This window comes from Sphaerodactylus townsendi, linkage group LG03, assembly GCF_021028975.2.
Source record: "Sphaerodactylus townsendi isolate TG3544 linkage group LG03, MPM_Stown_v2.3, whole genome shotgun sequence".
NCBI lineage: Eukaryota > Metazoa > Chordata > Lepidosauria > Squamata > Sphaerodactylidae > Sphaerodactylus > Sphaerodactylus townsendi.
Genome location: NC_059427.1, coordinates 67,114,523 through 67,126,801, shown reverse-complemented (window position 1 = coordinate 67,126,801; position 12,279 = coordinate 67,114,523). Strand labels below are relative to the sequence as shown.

General features: G+C 41.9%; 1 protein-coding gene across 3 annotated transcripts in view; it reads right to left on the bottom strand.

The window, feature by feature from the left end:
• LOC125430313 (semaphorin-3D-like) overlaps nt 1-12,279 on the bottom strand; it is a 67,862-nt gene that overhangs the window by 41,291 nt on the left and 14,292 nt on the right. For 2 of the 3 annotated variants that reach the window (XM_048492242.1, XM_048492244.1), the window contains exon 2: nt 527-749. In XM_048492242.1, the coding sequence (XP_048348199.1) occupies nt 527-662 (136 nt within the window). In that variant the 5' untranslated portion in view covers nt 663-749. Of the gene's footprint in view, nt 1-526; nt 750-8,852; nt 8,911-12,279 lie in introns of those variants that run through there. The other variant, XM_048492243.1, reaches the window with a different exon arrangement.

The following is a 12,279-nucleotide window of genomic DNA, read 5'->3' as shown; positions in this document are numbered from 1 at the left end:
ACTCATAGGGAGCAAAAACGCTGGTATCCCACAGCTCCACAGCAGGCAAATTTAGAAGTCTGGGATGCCATGGAGCTATGCTTACATACAAGAGGACGCTGGGTGGAGTGAAATGTTTCTGGGAGTAGAGCTGACTTTAATCAGCTTCCACCAGTGTTCCAGCCCAGGAACATGGCCCCTGGCTCTGAAGTGTGGCATAAACCTACTTGTTCAATGGGGCAATTTGTGTGGCCAGAGGGATTTCCCTTCTTTCTGCACCTCCTGAAACCCCTGTGGAAGCGCCACAGTGTCACTTTTGCAGTGCTGTCCCCAGCCACCTCAGTGCATCCCCCCCCCCAAATCTGGATTGCAGTGTTAATTTAGCAGGGGTAAAAAGATGAGGATTTGGGATCTGTAAATATTACAAAGGGAAGGTATATGGGGGAACTTCAGGTTTTCTACAAATATTGATTAGATGAGTTAGTGTTACAGCTCAGGGCTTGGAGCCAAGATATCCACATGGAAGTGATATGGGAAGCTGTCCTACCTTTATATGAGTGGCGGAGGCGAGGAACTCCCTGCTTCAAGGAAGTACAGTCCTCAACAACCAGCAGAACAAGCCAAACTGCCAGGGCTTTGCTGGTTGCAAAGCAGCAGCATCTGCAGAAAATCAAGCTGATCATCCCCTTTCAATCGCAAGATGTTCTTGTTCCAGTGAAAAGGTCTTCGTCATAAGTGTATTTTTTTTGTCAGGGAAATTCACCTACCACCTAAAAAGCAAGGGAAAGAATTCTTAACAGTCACATGTCTATTGGTACTAGAGAATGGAGCTCACTTGCACATTGTTCCAATTCCTTTTTATTCTCCAATGGCCCTTGCTAAGATGCATTCTGCATTTCTGATCTAGAATTATGCTGGCAACAAGCACATGTGAACTATGGAATACACATGGCATCACAGTTTAAACTACCATCCCTGATTTTCTTATGCTGTTTGACTGTGTTACCTTATATCCAGAAGCCTGCTTTGAAACTCAGTGAGAAAGTTTGATAATAAGGAAGATAAATTAGCAAACAAACATATCTGACTCTGACAGCAAATGGTGTGGAAGCAGGCAGGGATGGAGTCCCTATGCCTCATCCCCACTGTGCTCGTAACTGCTATCTTGTCCCTTCTTGTACAACAACAATCATGTTCAGCCCCTCTGTGGTCCAGCAACCCTTTCGCTTTACCCACTTGAGCTGTGGTGCAAAGCTACACTGTGGTTCAGCCGTGGGGGAAAGCCAGTTAGATGAGTAACTCTGCTTTGGATTATACTGTAAAGAAATAACAAGGAACACAAGCAGATTTTTTTTTTGGGGGGGGGGGGCATTCCATATACCAGTGATTTGCAACTTTTTTGGTATGACACACCAATCCAAATTTACTTGGTGTGATGATCATTCAGCTGCCCCAAGGGTTTTTTGCACTCTTGGGGAAACTATAGGGTCCATCTAGTCCAGCATTCTGTTTTTTACAGAAGCCAATCAGATGTTTTTGAGAAATCAACAAATACTGTACAAAGGCCACAAAATCCTGCCCAAGCAAGTGGCTTTCCAAAGTATACAGCCTTTTCATATGTGGGTTACACTGAAGCCCTCTTCTTCTCCATCATTCCCTCTAATCCTCCCCAAGCTTCTAAGAAACTTGCTCTTAGTAACAATCACAACACATTTTACTTAGTTCTTTATAAATCAATCCACACTCCTTGTTGTCATCTAAACTTAGAAGGTAAACATGGTTCTATTACCGCTAGGTAATAAGTGCCGTGTGTGGGAGGGAAGTTGCTACTTTACAGCTATTTGCTCAAAAATACTTAGTGCTGAGCATTATACAACCTTTAATCGATTTCTTCATTGTCTATTTATGCATGCACTACATACCCCATGGCTATTTTCTTGTTTACACAGGGATTCTCCCCCTGCAAAGTGTCCCTAGCCAAACCAATCTCCCATTTTGCCCAGCCCCTGCTTCCTTGTTGTTTAAATGTAACCTCCATTTGGGGAGGTTGCCTGATGCTTCCCCCCCCCTCCCCCCGCCCGCCAGCATTAGTTTGCTAGACTATGTTCGTTCCTTGTCAATTTCACTGGGCCTATCACTCCACTGATAGACCTTCAGTATGATTTTTTTAAATAAAGGAAAGTCTTTCTGGTCTGTCTGAAATGGTGGCTTGAAGAGAGGGAGGAACTGCTGTTGTGAGGTAGGGGAATGCGAGGAGTGAGAAAACCCAAAGAAAGCTAAAAGACATGCGGATCTAGTTTACTTTCCTTGCAAAGGGTGGGGGAAAGTTTCACTTTCAGAACTTTTGAAAACTGGGGGGATTCTCTAATCTGAAGTTGAGAAGACTGCTTAAGAGTGGGAAACATGTGCATAACCGAGAATCAAACCTGAAGGGAAGGTATGTTCAATGCAAAGGAGATTAAAGTGCATAAATAGCCATTGCCTGCACTGTGATAAGAGGAAGATTTAATCCACACATTTAATTGAGTATTGAAATTATGAGGTCTCCATTACAGAGACCAACCAAGTCCATCCATTCAACATGTCACTCAACATGGAGTTACAACAAACAGGCTTCTCTTTTTCTGCGAGAAGAATTCACAAGGCTCCCTGGAGGTCAAGTATCTGAAGGGGGGGGGGGGTCATTCTCTATTGTCTACATCTTCTTTGCCAGCTGCACCTCAGAAGAGTTTGAGGAAGCATGTTAGGGGGAGTACCAGTTTGAGGAAATATATGAAGGTGGCAGACAGCCACAAAGGGCTTGATGGTGAGGAGCTTGGTGCAATACTTCTCCTACAGAGGGTAGTGAGTCATTGCAGAGGACTGGCAAGAGGCTGGTCAGCAGAAGAAGCAGCAGCAACACACAGCACATTTGCATGACTTAGCTAGGCCTGTCTGCTTGCGACTGTTCAACAGCAACCCATCCACCCTATGAAAGGCAGTGTGGTGCAGAGCTTTAGAGTAGAATGTGGGAGACCCAAGTCTGAATCACCATTTTGTTGTGAAATCAACACCGGGTGATTGTGGGCCATTCACAAACTTTCAGCATTGCCTACCTCACAGGATTGTTATGATGATACACTGGAGGAGTGGAAAATAATATAAGCTGATTTGGTCCCACCGTGGAGAAAGTGTGGTACAAATGAAGGATGTAATTAATAAATATAGCTCAAGATTGGTGGCAGATAAGGGTAGGTTGGTGAACGGTTGAGAAGGTGAGAATGAAGCAGGGAAGCAGGGGACAGTATTTGGAGGTTGCCAGCAGGAGGGAAAGCAAAAATAGTGTCTGGAGGTGGATCCAGGGGAAAGTGAAGTGCCCTCAGCAAGACTTAAGGGTTCTCTACCATGCAACTGGACCTTGCCCAGTGGCTGGCACCATTCAACTGAGACATATCTTTCTGAAGTAGAGGGTGCTGGGAGGGGGTTGGAGAGGGGAAGGTAGGGATGGAGGTGCAGATAAATGTAGGTTAGTTGTTGGGTGGGGCAGAAAGAAGGAAGCAGGAAAAGGGAATAGGCTATGGGAGCTTTCAGGAAAGGGAAACAGGAAATAGTGGAGAAGGGGAAATGAGCTTCCTCCTGCAAATCCCCTTGCAGGGTCTGAACACCAGAATATATACTTTTGGGACATCTGACTGGCCCAGACATCCCAGTGTTTAAAGATGCATATACATTTTACTTCCTTATTGCAGAGTTTGTTGTGGAAAACAGCCATGTAACCAATGCTATTTCTCACAATAGTAACAGGGTTATATTCAGTTAGGTTTGCCATATGGCCATGTAGGCTGTTAGGCAACAACAATACTTCTGACCCTTCCAAGACTTGGTATCTGTAATTTTGAAGCCAAACCAGCCAAACTTGAAAAGGTCGCAGGGAAAGATGAAATAGCGGGGGAGAGCAATGGATGAAAAATGATATGCCCACCCATAGGTTGTTGTGGATTCCTCACTTGTAATAATCTAGTAAATTCAGCCAACAGTTGAGTTTCCAGTATAATTCCTGATAATTTGGGGGTGACATCTAGGGAGGGGAGGGTTGGAGGAGGGGAGGTACCTCCATAGGGTATAATACTATTGAGTCTACTTCCAAAGCAGCCATTTACTCCAAGGGAAAAGATGGAGCTCCCCACCTGGAGGCGGGCCATTTTATTTAACAGTGAGTAAGCTACTGGGACTTACTTTGAAGTGTTCATGGTTAAGAAATGGTTGGAATTCTGATTAAACCTTGCTTGGATCAATGGAATTGTATTACTTTAAGTCAGCGGGATGAAGCTAAAAGTATGTTAGTTCATGTAGTTTATGAAGAAAAATGTCTGGCTGTTATCCACATTCCACTGAAGCAGAAAGGGAAATTCAAATGGATTGATTCAAAAAGTTTGCTCAAAGGTTTCTACTAGGTAATGTTTCATTTCTGTTTTGTGGCGGAGTCCCTTGTGGGAGGCAATTGCAACCCCATCCATAAACCTTTACCTAAATGTACTCCCAGTGGTGAAGAGCAGAAACCACTTGTCACAGAATTTACACATAAAAGAGAAGGAGAGCAAGTATATAATGGACAGGAACAATCTGTAAATGATAAATCTAAGCTTAATTTAAACATTCAGTGCAGCTTTAAACAATCAATGCTTCAAAACTATGAGCATTTGATTTCTAGTTTGCAAGCATAAAAATGGGGGGATTTGCTAGTTCAGGAGATATTTTGAAGTTTGAGCCAAGATTTGACTGTAGCAGGGTTTTTTGTGTGAGTGACCTGATTATACAGGTTTGAGAGGAATAAAGGATAACATTTTGGTGCAATGGCTGGGATGGATCAAAGATAATTTTTAGTGACTTATACCCACCCACCCCCCACACGCACAAAATCAAACCCAACTCCAGACAAGGTAGTTATCCTCAGTCCTACAATTCTTTCTACTGTTGCACCCGCTTTCCCTTTCTTTAAAACTGACCTGGCTCCTGCAGCCTATGGTTGCAAGGTTAAGACTTAAAAAATGAAAGTCTTTCTGGAGCTATTGTGTTTATTTTATGATGTTCCAGGGACTTGAATGTTTATGATCCAGAGAGCTATCATGTTTTAAAACAAAGAGTATTCTTTTCAAATGAGAGTAGATTTTTATATTTTTAAGGAACAGCAAACCTATTCTAGCCTTCTTTTCATCTCAGATCACTGCCTCCATCCTGCAGCTACTGATGACACTATTCACTAAAGTCCAGTTTGTATATCCATATGGTTATAACACTGAGGGTCAAACAACATGATGGAAGTTGGGTCAAGAGTTCCCCCACCTTGCGGTTACATGTATAATTGGGGAACCCACCTTCCAAACTGCTCTATTGTCCAATATGACTTGTGAATGTGGCACAGGAGTAGGAGGAGTATGACGAGAGTGGGACGGAGTAGTACTCTGAAGTGCCTTCCCATTGACTTGTGCCCTGAGGAGATTTTCCCTCCAAAATTCTGATGGTCAATTATGCTTTGACTGAGCTGCCCTTTTGTTTGTCAATATAAAATGCAGAAGCATAAATGTGGTAATTTAGACTTTGTGTGTAAACTTTGCATTTTCCCACTTTTATAAAGAGTAAGAATGGCCTGTAATTGTTCAACTGGGGCACTTCACAGACAGGAAGATTAGCAGCTCTGTAGGAACACCAAAATAATCTTTTCTTTTATGTCAGAAAAAATAACAAACTGGCACCAGAAGCTAGTAAAGTTTTAAAAAAGGAATCAAAAGGTTTTATTTTCAAGAAATAAATCAGGAAGTTTTTCTGGCAAAGGATAAAACTGAAATTAATACAAGAAGCTGGTTTCTGGAAGGTTACTGTTTTACAAGTTGTTTCAGTATCTTTTTACAGTTGATACAGGGTTCACATATGTCACTATATTTTGTGCCTTCAAGTTGTTACAGGCCGTTTCCCCACTTTGAAAAGAAAAGCGAGGCTTACTGGGCTTTGTTAACCGTGGGCGTTTCTGAGCACACAGTCATGCTCCCCACTGCCCGCGCTCTGCACGGGGTTTTGCAAAAGGCGCCATTCTGAACAGGGGCAGAAATGACGCGCTGAGGGGTTGCGAGGGTGGCAGAATCGGGGCGGCTGCGTTGTCGCCGCTCCGGTAGTGGGGAGAGCTGCTGGACCCCGCGTTACTTGGAGCAAGTAGCGTGCAACAAAAGGCGAGTGGGGAAACGGCCAGTCTCTTAAATTCTCCAAAAACTAAGGACCCACCAGTATAGGTGGTCAGTTTGGCTCTCTAGGTAATGTGATAACAAAGACTTAATCCCCCCCCCTCCGGTAAGTATAACCTACACTGTTCCTCAAACACTAAGACAGTATCTCCTCTAGAGCCATGGTGGCAAACCTATGGCACTCCAGATGTTCATGGACTATAATTACCATCAGTCCCTGCCAGCATGGCCAATTGAAATTGTAGTCCATGAACATCTGGAGTGCCATACGTTCGTCACCACTGCTCTAGAGTGTCTATCTCACATGGGACTTATCAGAGAAGGACTTGTGGCTTTCCTCTACAAAACCCAACCCTTTCTCTATTTACCAACTAAACCACCTTCAGGAGCTTCACTGCCCCCTATCTGGGTGTGCTCTCCTCAGAGAAAATCAACTAAGCCACCAGTGTGATTAATCAATGTTACTGTGTTATGGTTAACTCCAGGACCTTGGCACAGATTCCACAGTTTAAATCTGTCCTTCCTGGCCTTTAATCAGAGTAGCTCAGCTCACTTAGAACTGGCCCTCAGTTCCAGAGAATGAAACTACCACAGAACAACTGTTCACTTTTGCGTTCAAATTATTTCTCCTCAGAACATTCAGCACTCAGGCTAAGAACATTCTGCAGTTCTCTCCAGCCAATCATGTGGAGTTCCATGTTAACCCTTTGGGCTCTCAACATTCTACTGCCTGAAGGTGCTTAAGTGTATGTTACAAGGGGTTTCAGTCTTCTGTCCTGCATTGGTGTCCTGAGCAGAAAGGGAATGTTCACCCTGCTGCAGGGCTCCAAATTTACAGAGATCAATTGATGGAGAACATGTGGAGTCAGCAACCCCCCCCCCCCCAGCAATTTCCACTTGATTTCCTATAAGGAAAGTGATGCAGGATGGAAGGCTTAAGCCCTTCATCCTCCGATGTAGCACTTCTTAGCTGCACCAATCATTGTAGTACTTGGGAAGGTGAGTTTCCTGAAGGTGAGTTTCCTGATCAAATGTGTGACTTTTCAAGAATGGCTGGGGTACCCTTCACACCCAACCTATGTCATATAAATCATGCATTTACATGGTCTGCCATGGTTTGGTCTGGTCAGCCAAACAGACCTTCCTGATCATGTGGAGAGTGTCTATGCCAATGCCTGGGTACCTCAGAAGCTGTCCATGTGATTGGAGTGGGGGAGGGGAATCCACTTGACAAACCAGGATGTGGAAGGTGAAGCACAGGAAGCTATAGAATAGAAGATTCTATAGAATAGAAGAGCCCTCTCATGGACAACATCTAGCAACATAAACTAGCTCTTATTGCACATCTACACAATAGTAGAAGCTATACACTTTAGAATTTGAACTGCAGCAACAAAGCCAGATAGCAATCCAGTGTAATATGAATGCTAGGCTGCTGTTAACCTTTTTTTTTTAAGAATTACATAAAAATCAGTAAATTCAACTTTTATATCAGCACTAATACTATCTCTCAGTTTGCTCTCCTTCATTGAAAAGATGTTTATGATGGGGGAGTTCATGTGAAATATACCATTTCTCTTTCATAATAGCATGGGACAAAGTGCCCTCCCATTTCCCTTTGGCCCTTCTTGGCTTTTTAAAAATTATTATTATATTTTTAGACCGCCATCCCCAGTAGGCTTAGGGCGGTGTACATCATAATTAAAACATAAAATAAAATGTAAAACAATAGTTCAATCTGTAATTTAAAATAATCAATAAGGCGACAGTTCCCTCCCTCCAACCCCATCCACGGGGGGCCTGGATGACATGAGGGTCTGATGGCTATCCCGGCTTCCTATTGTTTTTTTCTGGTGCTACCACTAAACGCATGCAGCAGCTAGCCACTCTGAATGAAGAATGTTGTTGCCATATGATGCAGCTTGGTCTTTCATCCAGGTATGAGGTCCCTGCTTTTACTTCCTGCTTCAATGAGACAGCATCATGGAAAATGCAGTGCCACCCAGAAAGGTCTTCAGTCTTGACCTCCTTGTCACTATTAAAGCTTTTCTAATGCCTCTGATTCCAAACTTAACCTGAAAGATAATTTGTGAAGCACACAAACTGTCTTCTGAAACAAAGGGAAGGTATTCGATCTCCTATAAGCCCAGTTCTCACTCAGCTGGAATACTGACCCAGTGCATTTTTCACTCTCAGAACTTTCTTCATCTAAAGTCCATTAGAGTCCAGTTGACTACTCTACTAATAATCTACAGGTTTCCTGCCTTGATCAGAGCACTGTGATTTCAGCACAAACTTCGGGACACATCATCTAGAGCCAGTCATTTGAACTGGATAGTTTTGGCCTAGTTGTTATAGATTATGGTTAATGACTTCAGCCTTCTGAATAGACTATAGTCATTTCTCCAAATTCTAATGAATTATAGCATAGTGCTTTATAACTTCTTTTGATCCTGATTGTTTCCTAAATGATTCACAAGCTTATGTGATCCTATTACAGTTTAGGGCAGCATGAACAGCTAAAACTTGGAATTCAAAACTAAAGTCAGTGATTCCAGGATGTAACTCAGGAAGCAGACAGTGGTGATAACAATGAGCACTGTGTATATACAAAATGTAAACTTAATGAGCACTGTAAATAAGGAAAAAAATACTTACATGAAGAAAGGACATTCCAGCTGGATCATGTATAGGCTCATCTGTTAGACTGTCTGAGTACAGCCAAAGACATCACTAATCTCTCATTTGTATTTCCATTGCAAAAGATACTGGCTTGGCTAGCATGTAATGTCAAAACCATGGCATGGAATTACATGAGCCAGCTCAGGCTCCCACCTCACCACCTATGATTCTTTCCCTTTCATAGCAAACCATAATTTGCCACAACAAAATGAACGGCAACAACTTGCACATATAGAAATACCAAAAACAAAAATGTGCTGAGGCTAGAAAATCAAATGGGAAATACTTCCTCGTGCATTTTAATTATAATATTTTGTACAGTTAAAGCTACATCTAAAATATCAAAATATTTTTATCTGTTAACAATATATAATATTCTTGAAACTATAATACCAAATCTTCTCCGTTGTTAACAGTATGTGATATTCTTAACCTATTGTAGCAATAGTTGCATAAGGAAGAATTTTTCTGTTCCTAATGGATGCAGGCAAGCATTGTTTGTAAGGCCACTGGAGCACAGTTTGTTCACACATAATGATCACAGGCAGACACAATCTAAACCAGCAACCTGTGTTTTGCACTTTCCCCCCAAACTGGAACTGGAAACCATCATCAAAAAGTGGTTTCCATTTCTTGTTTGGAAGGCAAGCATGATTAGCCACAAAAAAAAGAAAGGAGGAAAGGAACAGTGATGTGTATTCTAAAGATCAGGGTTTGTACAAATCATGATCTGATATTGCATCTGAATTGGCCCATTCACTATATTGGATTGGTGTCCCACAACGAAGTTGGAGGTGTGATCCTGACTTTAACAAAAATCATAGACCTTCAAATATTAATGTTATTAGATCTAGGACTTCCACTTGTAGAAATCCTAGAGGACAATAGCACTTCAGGGAATTTTAGGTTAAGGCTATACTGTGATACTTTTTCTTGTGATGCTTTTCAAAGTCACTACTGCGCTTTTAGTAAAAGCAGTAAAGACCCAGTTGGTCATTATACATTAAAAGTCTCCAGGGACTAGTAAATCCCACAGAAATCATTCACACCGATATTTTCAAACAGTAAGATACTAAGTTAGCATTTTCAGGAGCACCACCAATTTATTTCTGAATTGTTTTCAGTCTTTTCAGTGGGGAGTATAACACTGTGGTTTGACTTGGCATTGCCTCATTTAAGAAAATAGTAGCTATCCTTTGTACACTTGTATTGAGAAAACAAGTACAGATGGAGAATGCCGCTTTTCTCAAGGACATTCTACAATTTCTTCCAAGTTGTCTCTGTTCCAGAATTGTCTCCACTCTTTTTTCCCACTCTTTCATTTGATTTCTGTTCTGCCCAAAGTTTCAGTTATGCCCTGCTGCTTTTCTCAGGATGCCTGAAATTGCTGCTGAGTCTTCCATTAGTAATTTAATACTAAAATGAAATACTGATCAAGTGGTAACCCTACAGCGACTGAGTGAATTTGCCCAGCAGTGGTCACAGTAGTAAATTGTTAGTTTGTACAGCTGAGTCAAGAGGAGGTTTTGGCAGAAAACCAGAGAATATGCAAAATGTCAGGAACCCATACTGCTTTGAGTGGCAGTTGTGTCACACCTGTTCACTGTCAAGGCATGAGCTGAGGCTTCAGGAAGAATTTCCACTGATCAGTAATCTCATAACAGTTGTCTTTTGGCGGTATCTACATACAGGTCTGTCTCAGTACACATTCCTGGGAATGTTCTGGGTGAAATTTCCTGAGATTTCATGAAATATACATCAGAATGGATGACTATTCTAATATGACCACATCTGTTTTTTCTCTGTATGCATGTGCTTATTCACATGGTCATGTCCATATATGCACACTGGACATGCATTTGATTTATCTTGGTAAATCAACAGATCAAAATTCCAAACATACGGGCTATTGTAATACTGTGGAATATATTATGTAGCAGCCATATTGCTGTAGTCTGACATAAAAACATATATTACATTCTATGACTTTTTATTGCCCTGGAATAAAATACAACCCTGAAACATTGGGGCATCTGACCAATTTATATTGCATTGAGGTTGCAGCAAATACAATGAAAGGAAAAGATGCAAGAGCAGCTGCCGCAGGCTTACAGGCTGAGTCAAGAAGCAGCAGCTGTCACTTTTCTCTAAATAAGACAGAAGAAGTGAAAGGAAGCAAATTCCTCTCCTTTTCTAGGCCCCTTTCCTCTACTCATCTTTCCTCCTGAATCCAGTTTCGCAGAAACCCTTGTGTGTCAGGCTATGTGCAGTTCTGTTCAGTCATTACAACTTTGTTCTCCAACCTCATGTAAAAGAAGAACGTACTGCCTGCAATATTTTTGGTGCACGTGGTCAGCATTTTGTGTTAAAAGACTAGAGCAATGGATGCATCTTCTAGCTTTACAACAAAAGTGGGTTTCCAATTGTGTGTACTGAGAAAAGGCAACCACATATCCTGAGAGGATATGTGTATTGATGAATGTGTCCATCTGTCTGTCTCTTTCTCACTCACACAGCAGACTGGTTTTAACCCACTTCTTTCCAGTTGCATCAGAGGTGGCAGGGCAATCTACTTCCTAAGTTTAGCTTTTTTTTAGTCTGTCAAAAACCTCTGACCAACCAACTTGAGTTTCAAATCAGTGCACATTACTGCTTTGCGCAGGATATAAGCATACATCTTGACTCCAATGCCATTCCCCAGACTGACTGTACTTTAAATGCTGCATGTTCCCAGTGATCCATCTCCATCAAACCCCTCTCCACATTTTGGGCTGGTTTTATGGTCAGAGGAACCACAATACAGATGTATTTTTCCAAGGTAAAAAATGGTTACAGACAAAAAAATTAAAAATACAGGAAAAAGATCTGTAAAGTAAGCAAAGATTCATCTGCACACGTCTTGATTTCTACCAGAGTTCTTTCAGATCATCATAACAACGTGATTAAAACTGAAAGCCATCTGCTGACTCATAAGATTGGATCTACCTGTACCTTTTTTGCCAGTGAAAGTGTAATTTCAGCAGGTCATACTCAACCAGCTCTTCTGGCGATGAAAAAGGAAGGGGGTGTGTGTCTCCTTTGACCATCCAAAAATATTCTCATGGGGCTTGTATATACAAGAACCATATGGGTTGGGAGCATGAACAAAATTGAAGAGCAAAACTGAGCAAAATGGAATGAAAATGTTGACTGGATCCAACCCACTGCTTCTTCCCTTTGACTGCAGACTCCCAGATTGCCGCTCATGCTATTCCTGAGGTTTCTTTGAACCCCAGAACAGTATTTGAAGTTCAGGGAATGGCAATTGCAGGGGGGAGGCTAGAAAGTCCTGTTTTGCTGATGGAAGTACATTCTGTTAGTAAAAAGTTACCAATGAATCCAACCTACCCTGAGCCAACTCCTG